Genomic DNA, 18,087 nt, shown 5'->3' with positions numbered 1-18,087 from the left:
CCTGGGGTGGTGGTTACCTGGGGGGAAAAGCGGGAGGCGAGGGCAGTAGCTGAGCCTGAGCGCAGCGTGGAAGCTGGACGTGGGGAGAGGGTCTGAGTGTGCCGAGTGTGCGTAGGGTGAGTGTGGGAGTACGGGGCTGTTAGTGGTCCTGGGCCCGGGGATCCCGGGTCTCTGATTGGCTAAAATGGCGCCTCTCTCTGTTTCCATGTGGTAGGAGCTGCCGCGGCACAACATTAAAGGAAGGGGGAGGGAGAAAAGGAGTGGGAAGGGGGAGAAGAAGGGGGGATGGGTTTCGAGCCAGCTAGAAGGAGGGCGAGGAGGAGGAGGAGGAGGAGATCCTGGGAACGCTAGCTCCTGGCGGGCTGCTGCTGGCGGAATCGGGGTAAACACTGCGGAGGGGCTTAGGGGGAGAGGCCGGGGTGGGAGGTGCGGTCGCCGTTGTTGCCGCCGCCGCCGCACCAGCCCTTCCGCCCGCAAAGTCCAGCTGCTGCAGCTGTCCCCGGGGTCCCCGCCTCCCCGCGCGTTTCCTTTCCTTGGCCGGCTTCCCGTTCCCTGCTCTCGGGCGGCCCATGGAGCCAGGAGCTGCGGCGGCGGTGGGAACGGCGGGGGCCGTTGGGGCAGCGGCCAGCGCCGGCGCCCCTGCTGCAGCGGCAGCTGCGGCTGCGGGAGCCTCGGCGGCGGCGGTCAGTGCGAGCTACTGCCCGTTGCCCCTGCCCCTGAGTGACGGCGAGCAGCAGTGTTACTCCGAGCTCTTCGCGCGCTGCTGTTGCGCCCCGGCCACCTCTTCCTCCTTTTTCTCCTCCTCCTCCTCCTCCTCCTCCTCCTCCTCCTCCTCCTCCTCCTCCTCCTCCTCCTCCTCCTCCTCCTCCTCCTCCGCGGGACACCCTCAGCCCGCCGCTGAGCTGGGCAGGGGAGCCTCGCTCCCCGGACCTGCAGCCACCGCGGGGGCCAACCAAGTGGGAGATCTGTTCAGGGCATCGCAGCTGCCCGCCGAGACCCTTCACCAGGTGGGTGAGCGAGGGAGCCTCCGCTGCTCGCGCCGGGGCCGACTGGCCGGGGGAGACTGGACTCGCGCAGACGTGGGGCTGTGAGGGAAGGGGGAGAGGAGACGATTCGCGGGGCGCTGACCAAGCGGGGCACTTGACAGCTGGAGGTCGATTGGACTCGGAACCTTCCTCCTGTCTGAGGGTGGGCGGCTAGAGCTTTTCGATTCTCCTCCCCACGCAGATTCTCAGAAAAAAGTGCAGTTGCCCACCCCCATGCGCTGTACTTGTATGGAGAGGCTTTCAGTATTCCTCTCTTTCTCCTTCCCACCAAACGTTTTTGGAGAATTTTTAGTTTTCACCTTAGGGACGAAAGTTTATTGGATTGTGGGGGCGGTGGTCGTGGTTTTTGCTTTTGCTCTCTCTTCTGTGGGTTTTTTCCGGATCCAACAATTCTTCCTATTTCCTAGTGTCCCTTCTCTTCCTCCTGTCGTCCCCCCTCACCACTTTTCTTCTTTCCTCCTTTTCTCCGAATGAACTTGGAAGACTAATTCAAAGGGGTGGGAAGAGGGTGAATATTAACTGGGTAAGAAGCAGTGCAGGAGAGGATTGGGGGAATTTGAATTTAGGGAGGAAAGAAGGGGTGGGTGTCTATTTCCATTATCAGTGTCATCAGACTTCCTTTATCTGGGTTCTGCAGGATTTTTACTCATGAAAGTACACTAGTGACTTTTCTAGAAGGGGTTTAGATATGAAGTGATTGTATAGAATTTTCTTAATTCAAACTTTTTGGGAGTTAAATTAAGTTAGTTGAAGGGAGATTGGGGAATGTCAGAGTATTGACTGATGGTAAGGTTTATATTTCTGAATTCTTGTTCCCACTTGGATACTCATGGACACTCCGGAACATATGCTACGCCTCTTCTTTTTCTTGTTAGACCTGGTTAAAGGCAGATTGAGGGAACCCCAAGGCTTGATTTTTTAAATGGAATAAAAAAACCTATCTAGCACTTTTCCCCCACTTTCTGATTTTCTTGTTCAGATGAAATAGTGTTATTTTGAGTTCTGTGAATATTCTGCTGCTGCCCATTTTAATGGTGTAGTATCATTTTTAGCCATCCAGCTGTAAACTTGAAAAGGGTCTCTGATATAAATATTGAATTTCAAATCTTCCAATATTAATTTGACTTTCATATAATCAGAATACTAAAATGAATAGTATTATGGACAGACAATTGAATAGGCAACTCAGGTCACAAGGCAGATAATATCATGCAGATAAATAATCTTTCTCTTTTAAAAGTTTGTAACATGTATGGCACAGATGTGTCACATATATATCCATATTTATCCAGTCTTCATTTAGTCAGTGTGGTGGGTTCATTTTTTTCTCCCATCTGCAGAATTCAAGGCTGTATTTATCTTTCAAAAATTATATTAGTGATATTAACAATATTTTGAACCTTTTCACTGAGTTCAAATACAGCCTCTGACAATTATTAGCTGTGTGATTCTGGGCAAGTCATTTCATCTCTATTTGTGTCAGTAAAATGGGGAGAATATTAACATTTATCTCGCAGGGTAGTTGTGAAGATCAAGTGAACTGATATTTGTAAAGTGCTTAGCACATAGTAAGTGCTATATACATATTAGCTATGATGAAGACTGTAAGGCTCTGCTAAGAGGCAGAATATATAGTGATATGAGAGTGAATATAGAGTGATATAGTGAATAGAGAGTGAATAGAGAGAATATAGAGTGAGGAAGATTTGGGTTTGTCTTGGCTTAAAAATTCATTAGTTGTATGACCCCACTTTAATTTCTATTTCCCTCAGCTTTCTCTTCTATAATACTATTGCTCTTACTGTAATAACAGCACCCACCTCCCAGGGTTTTTGTGAGGAGCAAAATAGATAATTATTATAAAGCACTTAGCAGAGTGGACAGTTCACAGTAAGTGCTCTATAAGATTTAGTTGTTACTACTATTTCTCCATCAGTACCCCACCACTACCATTACCACCCCAAAATTAGCACACCATGATTCTTGTTGCTTTTCCCACTGGTCTTATACAAATTACACATAAATAAACTATGTCACCTAAAGTAAATTGATCATTTGCCTTACTTAATTTAGTCTTATGGATTCAAAGAATATTTTCAGAAAGTCCATGTTGGGGGTTGGGGAGTGGGGTTGAGGATGGAAAACTCTTAATAAACACACATTTTTATTATTAAGCAAGGTTGCAAGAATGCTTACCAAACCCTTATTAAATCGGCTTGTTAACACCCACAGGAAACTGAGAGATAAAATACTTTACCAACTCCTTAGTTAATAGGGAAGAAATGACAGGACCAAAAAAAGTAGGCCCAACAGTATGTCAGTGACAAAGCTGGCAACACTATCATGTTATGCTGTCAAGAAATTTATGGTGTGATGAATAAAGGTGGGAGTTGGGGAGGAAATGATGAGTTTAACTATGTTGTTTGTCAACTTTTTCTTTCCTAAGACAAGGGAACTTTGCGGATTTGAGTATCAAAGTTAAGAATCTCTATATCTCTGCCAAGGTGTATGGTTAAAAAGAACCCCAGAACAATTCCTGTATAAATGTCCCAATTTCTTGATGACTGAAAGAAATCCATTTAGAAGAGATCTCTTGACTTCTCTCAGATGTTACTTCAGGAGAACATTTCTAAATAGATGGGACCTGCACCACATATAACTGTTCCATGTATCTGTCTCCTCCACTTTTTTAAGAAATAAAGATAAAGTTAAATTAAAATAAACATCATGAACAGTCGCTAAAAAAAAAATAACTGGAAGTTACCTTTGTTTTCCCTTACTGTTGCCTGGTCTGGGGAATGGATAGTTGTTCAGTTGTCCATGATTTGCTTTACCTCAAGTGTGGCTGTTAGGATCTTAGTTATTCTATTAAGTGAATTTAGACATTTTTAATTCTTAACCTTCCCTATCCTCCCCCCCTCCTCACCCATCAAACAGAAATCAATAAGGTCAGAATTAAGTGGAGGAACAGGTATAACTACTCAAACTACTCAAAGCTGGAAGGCCTTAAACTCCTCAGGCTGTTTCTATGACAACAGTCACCCCTCCCCCTTAATCAGCATACAATTAAGATTAGCATAATGTTTTGGAGCCTTTTTACCTGGAGAAAGTATTCATTGTACAAGATACTTTCTTCCCTTTTCCGAATTTGTTAACCTATTGAATTTTATAGCTTGAAGTAAAAATAAACCATAAGCCTGTTATTTTATATAACATGCACATTAATAAAAAGTTATGTCTAAATTAAATTATAATTCATTTGCCTTGGGGGAATTCCATTTCAAAGAGATTCTTTGGTTAATATCTTTTAAAATAAAGAAATACTGAAAAAAAATGAAGTCACTCACTTTATCTTAAAGGTTAGAGTTTTTTCTTTTTTCTTTTATTTGCCAGACAAACCTGAACTAGGGGAAAAATGTAAAATGAAATAATTTTAAACAAGAAACCTGGACGTAAAATGAAATAATTTTAAATAAGAAAAATAAAATATGAAATATTGGAAAATATTTGTTAGGATTTTAATCTAATATTTTATGATAAATAAAATACTGTTTAGAATAAGGGAAAACAGTGGAATTTCTGGTTTGTTTTTCCTTTTTCTTCCTTCCTCCCTTCCTCCCTCCCCTCCCTTCCTTTCTTCTTCCTTCCCTCCCTCCCTTTCTCTCTCCCTTCCTCCCTTCCTTCCTCTATTCCTCCCTTCTTCCCTCCCTTCCTTCCTCCCTTCCTTCCTCTCTTCCTCCCTTCTTCCCTCCCTTCCTCCCTTCTTCCAGAGAGGAAGAGGTTCTAAATGGAAGCAGTAGGCAGTGTAAGAAAGAGGAAAAAAAGGAAAGCTGTTTCCAGACTAAGGTATATATAGAGTCTGGCTCGCCTTATTCAGCCCCTAAATGATTCTTAAACACAAGAGATCCCATCCATGCCTTTCTGTCGGAGAAATCTTTTTCTTCCTGTTCTTGCCTATAGAACCAGTGACTGTGGCTTGGTAAAGTAGACACCTGTGAATTTGATACTACTTTTTCTCCCTTAATTTGCTTCTAATTTACTTAAACATAAGGCACTTATTTCTTTAGAATTATATTTTCACATGGTGACCATGCACACACACTTTCTCTCTCTCTCTCTTTTTTTTCTTTTAATGGAAACAATTTTTGAACAACTTAATTTTAAAAACAACTTTAAACAACATAAACTTCTTTCCTTTTAGACAAGTTCATCCTTAAACTACTGTGTTAATAGATGATAAAATCTGGTGCTCTAAGAAGCTGCTATAGATAGGCACCACCTATTTTTCAAAGCTGTGCCTGCCTTATATAGATAGCAGCAGGCTTGTAATAAGCCCATTATCTATACAACAGTTACATTTCTGGGATTATGTCATACATGTATCTATTTGTAGAAGTGGTTATAGTGGTTTTTCTACCATGTATGTTTCTTCTTTCCATCTGACTAAGGTCACTCGAGTTTGGAGATTTCAGCTGTTCTTCTTAGGTCTATCATAATAGCTAACCTCTTATCTGGTCTATATCTTATCTGGTAAACTACCTCTAATCATTTTTTGGATAGAACAGACTTTGTGGAGTTACGGTGATTGGACAGATTTCAGGGAGAACTAGATGATTGGGATGTTCCAACTCAGCTTTTGATTTATGATTAAAAATTTGTTTTTAGAGGCTTATTTAGATATATCCTTTTGTAACTGGAAGGCTGGGATAAAAGTTAGAAAAAGATGGAATCCTGCAAAAAGGCAATTTCAGCAAAAAAAAAAAAAAGACCCAACAAATTTGGATATTATTTATAGATAAATAACTGGACATCAGAAAGTGTAGGAACCTTGTGTTAGTAGTACCATCAAGCAATAACTATAGCAGTCATAGTTTGTAATTTGTTTTAGGAGAATTGGGAACGTCAGTGGGCAAATTCAAGAAGGAGGGAATCAAAAAGAGTAATATGATCACTGCCCTCGTTTCATATTTTTGTGGTGATCTACTTTAGGGAATATGAAATCTTGAGTACCTTGTTTAAGTGCTTGCTTTAATAGGTGTCATGCAGCCTCAGGCTTGCCTGATTTTACTTTTTCAACTGTGGTTCAACACCCTTTCCTCTCCCATTCGCCACCTATTCCTACTCTGTTAGGTGAAAATACCTGCGATTTGGAAAAGAAACTGCTGGTTTTTTTTAGTATACAGTCTTTGGTCATAAAGTTGACAGAAAGTCAGTGCTTCTTAGACAGAATACTAAAGGCCTTTAAAAGTGAAGAAGAGATTGCATGTCCTCTTTAATTTATAGAAAGTTTTCTAGGAAAAGCCTGAAAAAAAATTTCAGGTACACTTGCTTCAATACTTAGGGGTTCTGTAACTAAATTAACCCCTCTAAGCTTCAGTTTTCTTAGCTGTCAGAGAAGATTGGACTGTTAAAGCTTAGCTTGGGATCTGTGAAGTTTTTTTTTTTTTAAACTTTAAAAAGTTTAACTTTGTCCAATATAATTGATTTCCTTTTTAGTCATTTGAGTCATTTAGTCATTTGAAAACACCATTCTGGGAAGGTGTCCATAGGTATTACCAGGTTGCCAGAGGGGTATACAAAAAACTGGACAAGCTCTATTTGGCTGCTGAAGTCCCTTCCAGCTCCTTTTGGATCCCAATATGGAGTTGTTTAGAAGTCACAGTACTTGGTCTGGAGTTGAGAAGACCTGAATTCAAGGTCTCTTTGGGGTCTGCAGCCCCAGATATGTACTAACTATGACCCTGAACAAGTTACTTAACCCTGTTTGTTTGCCTCAGTTTCCTCACCTGTAAAATGAGCTGGAAAAGAACATGACAAATTACTTCAGTATCTTTGCCAAGAAAACTCCAAATGGGGTTAAAAACTATTGGATATGGCCGAACAATCACCACCAATATGGATTTCAGTGGATTTCAGGTCCTCCCTAACTTAAAATGGAAGTCTACTGTTGCTAAAATAAATTAAAAAATAATTTTTTTGACTATTTCATGAAAACATAACATTTGCTGGTTCTAAGGCAAAGATATATAGAGATTTTCATTAATCTGTACTCAAAGCTTTTCAGTTTTGGTAGGATCTTATAGAGCTTGCACTTTGCTGAAGAAGCCACCTCTATGTAGTGATGAAACTGCAGTCTTTGATGGTAGTGATGAGGTATTGGAGGTGTACTTTGATGATAGCCAAGTGCTAGATATTGCTAGGAAAATGTGTAGTTTTATTATTTGATCCTATATCAGAATTAGCTGCATTTATAGTTAACAATCTGTCATATTTATATCCATTTCTCCTCCCCTAGGACAGTGAAATTTTGAGATGGATAATAGGATCATAGGCTTAAAGCTGAAAGGATTCTTGGATATCATCTAGACCAGAGATATTAAACATATTTCTGGATAAACACAGACTGTGGCAATACTCTCAGTGTGATTGAACTAGATTAAAATGTAATTGATTACCATTAATAAAATTTAAAACATGCAATACAACATTCTATTAATCTGTGATTTTTTTAAATCAATCTGTGGCACCTACATATCCTTATGTAAATTTTAGTGGCCTCCATTTCTATTTGAGTTTGATCCATTAATTGAGTCCAGCCTACCTCTTTTAACAAATGAGACCCACAGAGTTTAACGTACTTGTCCGTGTACATGGAGTGATAATTCTAGGATTCAAATCCTGGTCCCTTGACTTTAAATCCAGTAATCTTTCCATTGTAACTTGCTACCCTGGACACTTTCTCCTTTGTTATTTTATTCATTTATTATACTGAATAAACTAACAAGCATTTTTATTATTTATATATTTATTTGTATTAAAAATCCTGTTTTGTTTTGTTGTTGTTCAGTCTAGCCTGACTCTTTGTGACCCCATTTGGGTTTTTTTTGGGCAAAACTACTGTAGTAGTTTACCATTTCTTTCTTTAGCCCCTTTTATAGATAAGAAAACTAAGGCAAATAGGATTTTGTGACTTGCCCAGGTTCACACAGATAGTAGTGTATGAGGCCAAATTAGAACTCAGGGAAAATGAGCCTTCCTGACTCGAGGCCTGGTACCCTATCCACTGCAACATCTAGCTGCTCCCATCCTAAATCCTGTGTTAGGGGCTACTAATATCTTGCATTATTACATGTAATTCTCTAAAGTGCTCCTTGTGTCCCCAGAGCCCTGGACAGAGCTCCCTGATACAGATACTGATTGATATTTTACTGTTGTGAGTATTTAATGTTCTTCCCTTTTAGCTTTTTCAGCCAACCTGGCAGTGGTGACTGTTAAATCTTGTGTCCAGTGTAAGATTGCTGCTGCCTTCTTTTGGCCCATGTCACATCCCTTCTGTTCAGTCCTTCTGTGCTCACACACATTCTCGATGGTAATTTCCACTAATGTGACACAACTAGCATTTCCTCTAGTTACAGCAAAAAGCATACTCCCGATAGGACTTCTTTATTTTCAGTGGTTCACTCTGGGGAATGGAAGTTGGTGGTTTGACTTATTTTTAAACGTTACTATGACTAACCTTTTTACCTGAGGGACTTTTGTTAGGTTGAAAGTTTAGTCTTGAAAATTTCAGTAGACAATAGGAATTGAATATATTTCTACAATTTAGAGCTTTTTAGTTTTTAGAATTGTTTTTTTTTTTAGACAATTACTGATTTCGACTTGATAAGATGCTACAAATTTAAAGTTATTTCAGTGTTAAGATAACACTTCATTTATTAATGGTCTTTGAGGACATAAACTGTTTCACTTTTTTTTGGTAACTGGCATGTATTTAATCCTTTAATGAATCAGCAGTTTAAAAATTGTAACCATTTTCACTGGTTTAAAATAAATTTCTCTTTCCTGCATTAAAACTTTTTTATAAATAACTTTTTATTAATATCTTTTGTTTTTATGTCACTTATTTCCCAATATATCCTTTTCCCTATGTAGAGAACCATTTTTTATTACTAAAATAAAAAGGAGAGTGGGAAGTTCAGTTAATCTAACATATTGAAAAAAATCTTACATTACATGCTGTGATCCATTTTTATAGTTGTCTCACTTTTATAGAAGCAACACATAACTGTTCTTTGAGTTTTCTTTGTTTTTTTGGTGTTAAATTACTTCATATTTTTAGTGAAATCTCTTTCTTCTTAATCATTACTATTAATGAACTGCTATGAGTTAGGGAACTGATAAGTACATTTATTAAAATTGTGTTTAAACTAATAAGTTTTTTTCTTTTTCTCCTTATTTTTTCGCAATTACATTTTTTTTTTTTTTTTTTTTTTAGTATTCATTACATTTTTTTTTTGGTTTCAAATTTTCTCCTGGTTTTTTCTCTGGATATAGGTAATATTTTTTAAAATCATAATTTCTTTGAAATTGTCTTGGACCATTGTATTGCTCAGAATAGCTAAATCATTCATAATACAATGTTTTCCTGGTTCTGTTCACTTCATTCTTTATAAATTCATATAATTCATTCATTCACATATAATTCATATAAGTTCACAAATTTTTCTGAAACTGTTCTGCTTGGCATTTCTTACAGCACAATAGTATCCCATCACTTTCATATACCACAACTTGTTCAAACCATTCCTCAGTTGATAAAGGCATCTCCTCAATTTCCAATTCTTTGTCACCAGAAAAAGAGCAGCTATAAATAACATATAGGTCCTTTTCCAAGAGTAAATATTTTTAAGTGAGAGTTCCAAGAGTTCTTTTGAGAGTGAAGTAGCTGAAATGTAGTTCATTCATATTTATTTTAGGGGTTCAGTGGCTCCTTTTGCTTTTGGGCTCTCGGTTGTGCTATGTAGTGGAAACTGATGAATATTTCTCTTATCTGTTCCCACTAATAACATCCCTTTTTTTTTTTTTTTAATTTAATAGCCTTTAATTTACAGGATATATACATGGGTAACTTTACAGCATTAACAATTGCCAAACCTCTTGTTCCAATTTTTCACCTCTTACCCCCCCCCACCCCCTCCCCTAAATGGCAGGATGACCAGTAGATGTTAAATATATTAAAATATAACTTAGATACACGATAAGTATACATGACCAAAACATTATTTTGCTGTACAAAAAGAATCAGACTCTGAATTATTGTACAATTAGCTTGTGAAGGAAATCAAAGATGCAGGTGTGCATAACTATAGGGACTGGGAATTCAATGTAATGGTTTTTCCACTAATAACATCCTAATAGTTTTCTTCTTTTATTGCCTCCAGTCTTTCTCTTTCAGAGTTATTAGATAGCTTTCATTTGCATAGACTTGATCATAGTATTCTTTCAAAACTCTTTCATAGCTCCCTATTGTAAACCACATAAAGTCCATAAACTGGCATTCAAGGCCTTCTGCAATGTAATACTGGCCTACATTACCTTTCTAGCTTTATCTCATGTTACTCTCCTCTATATACTCAGATGCACGAGCCAAAATGGGCTGCTCATGATCATTTTCCAGGCATAGGGATACCTGCAATGCCCCCCTCCTTTCTCTATTTTTCTGTTGAATTCCAGCTCAAATTCCTTTTCCTCTAGGAAGCATTTCTTAATTTGATCAATTTGCTTGTACTTACCTTGCACACTTAGATATTGTATTACATTTATATGTTAGTTTCTCTTACTACCCTACTAGGATGTAAGTTCCATAAAAGCAGGGACAGAATCTTACATTTATATATCTCTGTCAATGTGCTACCACAATGGACTATACCAGAGATGTCAAATATCAGGCTCATGGGACTCTCTGAGTACTACGCTTATCAGATGAAAATGTAATTGGTGAGTATTTAATATAATAAATATAAATACAATAAAGCAAAAATAATCTCAACATGTGGTTTTCTAAGTCAATTCAGTTAGCTAAATTAAGTTCTATGAGAACTCTAGAAGGGCAAAATGTGTCTGGGTTGTTTAGAAATTGGTTCTACCTGTTGATGTCCTCACTTCTATTTTATTCTATCTTATAGGTTAACTTTCCAGGCCTTAATTTTCCCTGACAGGTTCTGATTTGGGGAACTAAATCTTGTTACTTTATTCATTCTCAGCCTAGCTTTTGTTATTGTCAGGGGATTTATTACAATATTTCTTCATCTAAAATGATCACATCTCATCAATTAATTAGTACCTCACCTCAGTTTATTAAATATGATTTAAATGGGAGAAACCTCATTTCTTATTTTTGCTCATGTATCAAAACTATTTTTTCCTAGGCTTAAATAAGCATCAAGGTTATTGACTATAAAATTTGTTAACAGTGTAACAAATAAAGATATAATTATCTACAATGTATCAGCTATGATAAGAATTACAGCCACAGTCATCTCTGACCATTATAGCTTCTAGTGATTTTTTCCTGAGTTCCAGCAATTATAGTCCCACCATTTAGCTCTTTTAAATCTCTTTTCAACTACTGTCTTCATAATATTTCTTGACTTAAAACAATTCTGTCAATAAAGTTCTTGTGTCCTTTTCTGCATCTTTTCAGTCTCTTTCCAGACATCAATTATAGTTAATAAGCTTTTGGTTTTCTCACTGATATTTCAGAGGTGACATGATTCCATTCCCACTTAAAAATACAGATGTACTATTAACAGTAAAATTATAAATCCATAGTCGGAACTAACATATCATAACACTAACATATCACTACTGAGTCCTTATCCAGGGCTTTCCCATTTTTTCCTAAATCTTAGTTGTTTCCAAACTTTTCAAGCCACCAAGACTTTTTTTGTCTTATAATTCTACAGAACTTTTGATATCCTTTTGCTGATGAACAGTGTTCAGTTCTTTAAAATGTGTCATGGTATCTGCAGATAAGGATATGAAACCCTATGTGGATAGAGGGAAAGGAAAGGAAGAATGGAAGTAAAGAAGGAAAAGAAAGAGTTTCCCAATTGAACAGTTTCATTTGGGTCCCCAGTGGAGCAACTCTACACACAGAGGTTGATGTTTGTCCTAAATTCTTGAAGAGGGTCATGACATCATGGAAGTGATGCCATGACATGCAGGTGAGTCGGATTTAGTTGAGGGAGGGTGGAGAAAATGAGAACTTAGTTCACACAACAACATGCCATGGTTCATGGATTTTCTTTAATTTGGAGATACGTACATTTATTGTGCATATATATTAATATATCTTATAGATATATGTATTATATATAAAACATGATACATATATATGCAAATATGTATATTACATATACCTATATTACACATATTGATAGGCAGCTAGGTAGTGCAATGGGTAGAAGGCTGTACTCAAGACTCATTTTTCTGAGCCCAAATGTGGCCTCAGACATTTAGTAGTTGGGATGACAATAATACCTACCTCTCATAGTTGTGAAGATCAAATAAAATATTTGTAAAATACTTAGCATAGTGCTTGGCACATAGTAATTACTATATAAATGTTAGATATTATTATTATTGTTGTTATATGTATTGGCTTTATGATTCTTCCTAAGTCACTTAACTTTTCAGTGCCCTAGGCAACTCTTTAAGATCATAAGTTATCAGCATCAGAAGTTTCAACTTGTACTAGTAAATGAAATTTCCTCCCAGAGCATTTTTTATACTAATGAAATTATGGGTACTAAATCTACCTCATAATAATAATAATCATATTTGTAAAAGTTCATTATAAATCTTAACTATATGAATACAAGCTATTATTTTTATTATATTCTGGAAAATTGGTTACAATGGTAACTATGTACTCTTTAATATACCATATTAAAAAATATTGCCTTTGATATGTGAGTATGATACATTAGTTTGCAAGCTCCTGCTGTTTCCCAGTTTTCTTTAGCTTTTCCGTAATAATAATAAAAAATTGTTTATATTTATATAATCATGGAATTACAGAATTGTGTAGCTAGAAAGTATAGAGAATAACCAGACCATTTGCCTCATTTTGTAGATGAGGAGACTGAAGCTCAAATGTGATAGATGCCTAAAGTCATAGTTGGTAAGTGGGAGATCCACAACTTTAATCTAGATTATCTGACTTCCAATCCTACTACATTGTGACACCATCCCATTATTTGGAAAAAGTAATTAACATGTCTGTACTTTCTGATCTAGGAATTCCACTGTTAAGAACATAACCTTATGGAGAAGTATGAGAATCCTCACATTAATTAAGGCAAAATGAAGTAAGCAGAGCCAGGGAAACAGTATACACAAAGAAAGTTGCAATGTCAATGGAAAAACACTGAAAACATAAAGGAAACTGATGCTGAGAAATTATAATGACTTGGCCTTAAATATATGAAAAAACATTATGCAAAAAGAGAGGTACTTTTTTAAATTAAAATTTTATTTTTGTTTTCAATATTTACTTTGAAAAGATTTTGGTTTCCAGTTTTTTCTCCTTCCTTCCTTCCTTCCTTCCTCTTCCCCGTCCTCAAGATGGGAAGCAATTTGATATAGGTTATGTATATACAATTACATTCAACATATTTCTACATTAGTCATGCTGTGAAAGAATCAGAACAAAAGGGAAAAAAACATGAGAAAGAAAAAATTTAATTTAAAAAAGTGAAAATGATATGCTTTGATCTACATTCCAACTCCATAGTTCTTTCTCTGGATTGGATAGTGTTTTCCTTGATGGGTCTTTTGGAATTGTCTTAGATCACTATATTTCTGTGAATAGTCAAGCCAATTATAGTTTGTTATCATACAAGTTGCTGTTACTATATACAGTGTTCTTTTGGTTCTGCTCATTTCATATAAGTCCAGGTTTTTCTGAAATCTACCTGCTCATCATTTCTTCTAGAATAATTGTATTCCATTATATTCATATACCACAATTTATTCAGCCATTCCCCAAATGATGGATTCCTCCTCAATTTCCAATTCCTTTGTCACCACAAAACTGGAAAACATCTCTAGTATCTTTGCCAAGAAAACTCCAAACTGGGTTATGAAGAGTTGGACACAACTAAAAAGTTTTTGAACAAAAACATTTAATAGAGAGAAGACAATAGCTTTAAGGGGGATCAGGAAAGATGCATGAAAGACTGAATTGTAAGTAGCACTTGAAGAATGCTAGGGAAGGCAGACTGTGGAAATGAGGAAGGAGGACAAGCTAGTGAAAATGCTCAGAGAGCCTTGTAGGAAGGATAGGTATTAAGTGAAAATTTCCAGAATTGGGAGATGGAGTGCTTGGTGTGCTGGATCTAAGATTCTTGATGTGATTCTGGTAGAGTGATTTAACCTCTCAACCTCAATTTCCTTATCTGGAAATTGGGGATCATAATAGTACCTATCCGTCAAAGTTGTGCAGTTCAATGAGATAATAGTGTAAAGTGCTATATAAAGGCACTTTAGTTTTCAGTTGTGTCTGACTCTTCATTACCCCATTTGGGGTTTTCTTGGCAAAGATATTGGAGTAGTTTTCCATTTCCTTCTTCAGCTCATTTTTCAGATGAGGAAATTGAGGCAAACAGGATTAAGTGACTTACTCAAGATGACAGTTAGTTACTTAATGTCTGAGGCCAGATTTGAACTCAAGAAGATGAGTCCTCCTTACTTTAAACTCAGCACTCTATTCACTATACCACCTAGCTGCCCATATAAAGGCTATTATTATTATTGTTGTTTCCATTAGAACATGGACTAATACAATTAGAATAATTTGAATAAGCTAGTCTTACAGGGTTATAATCCCTCTCTGGGTAGCAATTTATAGTTGTAACAATTTTCAAAACTGAAAAGCATAGCAACCCAAAGGAAATCAAACCTGATGTTTTGGTAGCTTTTCTTTTTAACCAGTTATTTTTCCTTAAAATATTGATCACTGTTTATGCAAATTATTCTTGATTTTTTATTTCCTTGTTCAAACCTTTACTTAACCACAGAACATTTTAAAACATAAATACAAATGCCCAATATAATCTGAATTATATTTTTTATGACTTTGTCTCTCCACCAATGTAATCTTTCTCATCTCAAATTTCCTAAAGGATGAAGGTTGGATTAGATGACCTCTAAGCTATTTTTCATTTATGACCCTGTGATCCCTTGTTATGGATAAGTGAAATGTTATCTGATTTGTGTGTGTGTGTGTATGTTCGGTGTGCATACACAAACAAAATATCCCTACACCAGTAGTGGTGGAGTTGGAAACTTTTTTCTTTGTCTGAAGATGCATTTTAAAAAATATATTTTATTTTTAATTTATGGAACAAAGCAAGCATTTCTATAACATAGTATTATGAAAAGATGATAACATACAAAACTGCAAATCTGTCCTGTGAAACTTGCTATTCCTTTTAAATATACAACAAAGTTATCATGTAAATTAATTTTTTTCTTTTTCTTTTTTTACCTTCCTATCCACCCCACCCTATATATGGCTACTATTAGACAGAAAAAGTATTCTATGCAAACTTCTATTTGTCAATTCTTTCCCTTTATGCAGATGATGTCTTTTGCAAACGATCAATTGAGTAAACTTCTCTGGAAAAATGGGTTGTTTGTCCTGCATTCTCAATGTTTAATAGGGAAAAAAAAAGAAATGAAGTTATTTGTCCAGAGGTGAGAATTTGTGACCCCATTTGGACATTTTTCTAGCAGGACTATTAGAGTAATTTGGCATTTCCTTCTCTAATTCATTTTATATATGAGCAAACTGAGGCAAATAGGGTTAAGTAACTTGTCCAAGGTCACACAGCTAATAAGTGTCTGAGGCCAGATTTGAACTGAGGAAGATAAGTCTTTCTAACTCATAACAAGAGGCTTGATATTCCATCCACTACAGATGATAATAGAATCTATTATCCATTCTGTGGCTTTCATTCTGTCAGCCTTCCAATTAAGGTATTTCACTGAGATTGTACAGATATTTCTATATGGCTTGATGGGAATAAATCAAAATAGATTCTTGTTACACATAAAGGGACACGTGATATATTAAGGCACAATCCCTGCTGGAACCTTTCTACTTCCTCATCTGTAAAATGAGCATAACAAGATGAACTTATCTTCCAAAAATGCTGTGAGACGCAATTAATAGAAACTGACTAAAGAAAGCAAAATAGAAAGTGAATTTTGTGAATGTGCACTTAGTAATATCACTAGGTAATGTTTTGAAAGGTTTTGGTTACCTGGTTCACTAATGTTCTCTAATGATGAAAGAGTCATTTGTTGTCTGCTGGGAAAATAAATGCTGCTGGGACATAGATGACTGGGGAGGATGTATACCAGAATGATAGTCTTTTGATCAATGTTTTCAATTCACTTTGTTACTTGATTGGCCCAGGTGAATGAGATGTTTGTTTATGTTAGATGTTGCCTTATAAATACATCCTAGTTAAAATGAAATATAAATTTTTTGGGGGAGGAACTATACAATTAGGTCTCTTGTTATGAGTCATCTTCCTGAATTCAAATCTGGCCTCAGACACTTAACTAGCGCTGTGTGACCCTGGACAAATTATTTAACCCTATTTGCCTCAGTTTATTCATATGTTAAATGAACTGGAGAAGGAAATGGCAAACTACTCTAATAGTTCTGTCAAGAAAAGTCCAAATGGGGTCACAAAGAGTCAAGCACAACTGAAATGACTGAACAACTACAACACAACCAGGATCTCTGTTCATCCTTCAGAAAAAAACAGCAAAAATGAGGTAGAAGCTGGAAGCCAAATTCTGAGCATTCACAGCATTAAAAACAGGCTAAAATTAAGGGACACTAATTGGATTTCTTCAAGAGTTTGTTGAGTAGATAGAATTGAGATCTTCTGATTTAAATGTAACAGAAAGTAACTTTATAATAGCTGCTGGAGCAATTATTGCTCTGGCTCTCAATTGCCTGTTAGGATTTTCATCAACAGAAACCTCTGCTGCATTTTTACCTTCAGCCTCTAGCTCCTAATTTTGCTCTATATACTCCCTGGATACCACCACAGACTATTGAATATCTCTTTGTTTTGCTCTGTTGTCTGATTTTATTTAGATTTTTTTTTTGACTAGGTGAGAGAGGAAATTCTTTGCCTCAATTGCTACCTAGCACTGTCCTCCCTCATTTAAATCAATTTCACAGTGACTGATCCAGCACACAGTTGTCAGAACACACCCTTGCCTTGTCCTTCCAATTCTGTAACTGTATGATTATTTACTTTTTATCTTTTCTTTTTTTTTTTTTTTTACACAGATTGGAGGTTTAAAGACTGTTGTAATGGATAGGTGAACCCTGCATTTGTTGCCTAAATAACAAATTTGGCTTCAAGCTGGAGGCCTAGCAATGATGCTACTTATGCTACTTGACCATTTCCAGTAAGAGTTGTCCTCCAAGGACATTTCACCTATATAGTAGAAAAGAGCCCTGCCCCTTAGAACAACTTCAGAAGTTAAAGGGTTAGAATTCTTATTAATGGGTACTTGTATCCTTTCCTAGGAAACTTCTTGGAGTGATGGTTATAATGAACCAATCCTTTACTTTCAAACAATAAATAACTATTTGATGTCCTAAAGACAATTGAGGGGAACACATTAGCTATTTCTAATTTTTATGGCTAGACAAGTGTGAATAAATTGAGATCTGAGAATTTCTCCTTTGAGGTAAAGTCCATTTGGTAATAAAATTAGTTGTTTAATAATCAAGGTATCACACTATTTTTTGTTTATTATTATATCTTTTTACTTACAAAACATATGCATGAGTAATTTTTTCAACATTGACCCTTGCAAAACCTTCTGCTCCAAATTTTCCCCTCCTTTCCCCCATCCCTTCCCCTAGATGGTAGGTAGTCCAATACATGTTAAATATATTAAATTATATGTTAAATCCAATATATGTATACATATTTATATAGTTATCTTATTGCACAAGAAAAAAATTGTAGAAAGAAAGAAAAAACCTGAGAAGGAAAACAAGAATGCAAGCAAACAATAACAAAAAGAATGAAAATGCTATGTTGTGGTCCACACGCAGTTCCCATAGTTCTCTCTGTGGGTGTAGATGACTCTCTCCAGTACTGAACAATTGGAACTGGTTTGAATCAACTCATTGTTGAAGAGAGCCACATCCATCAGA

General features: G+C 36.5%; 1 protein-coding gene across 12 annotated transcripts in view; it reads left to right on the top strand.

Moving 5' to 3' along the window:
- The first annotated feature begins 274 nt into the window (after positions 1–274).
- REPS2 (RALBP1 associated Eps domain containing 2) overlaps positions 275–18,087 on the top strand; it is a 258,619-nt gene continuing 240,806 nt past the window's right edge. For 5 of the 12 annotated variants that reach the window (XM_031958941.1, XM_031958940.1, XM_031958939.1 and 2 more), the window contains exon 1: positions 404–1,007. In XM_031958941.1, coding sequence (XP_031814801.1) covers positions 570–1,007 — 438 coding nt within the window. In that variant the 5' untranslated portion in view covers positions 404–569. Of the gene's footprint in view, positions 383–402; positions 1,008–18,087 lie in introns of those variants that run through there. The other 7 variants (XM_023500317.2, XM_031958942.1, XM_023500316.2 and 4 more) reach the window with 3 other exon arrangements.

Source organism: Sarcophilus harrisii, chromosome 3 (genome assembly GCF_902635505.1).
Source record: "Sarcophilus harrisii chromosome 3, mSarHar1.11, whole genome shotgun sequence".
Classification (NCBI taxonomy): domain Eukaryota; kingdom Metazoa; phylum Chordata; class Mammalia; order Dasyuromorphia; family Dasyuridae; genus Sarcophilus; species Sarcophilus harrisii.
The sequence above is the reverse complement of the archived record's forward strand: the minus strand, read 5'-3'. Positions and strand labels throughout refer to the sequence as shown.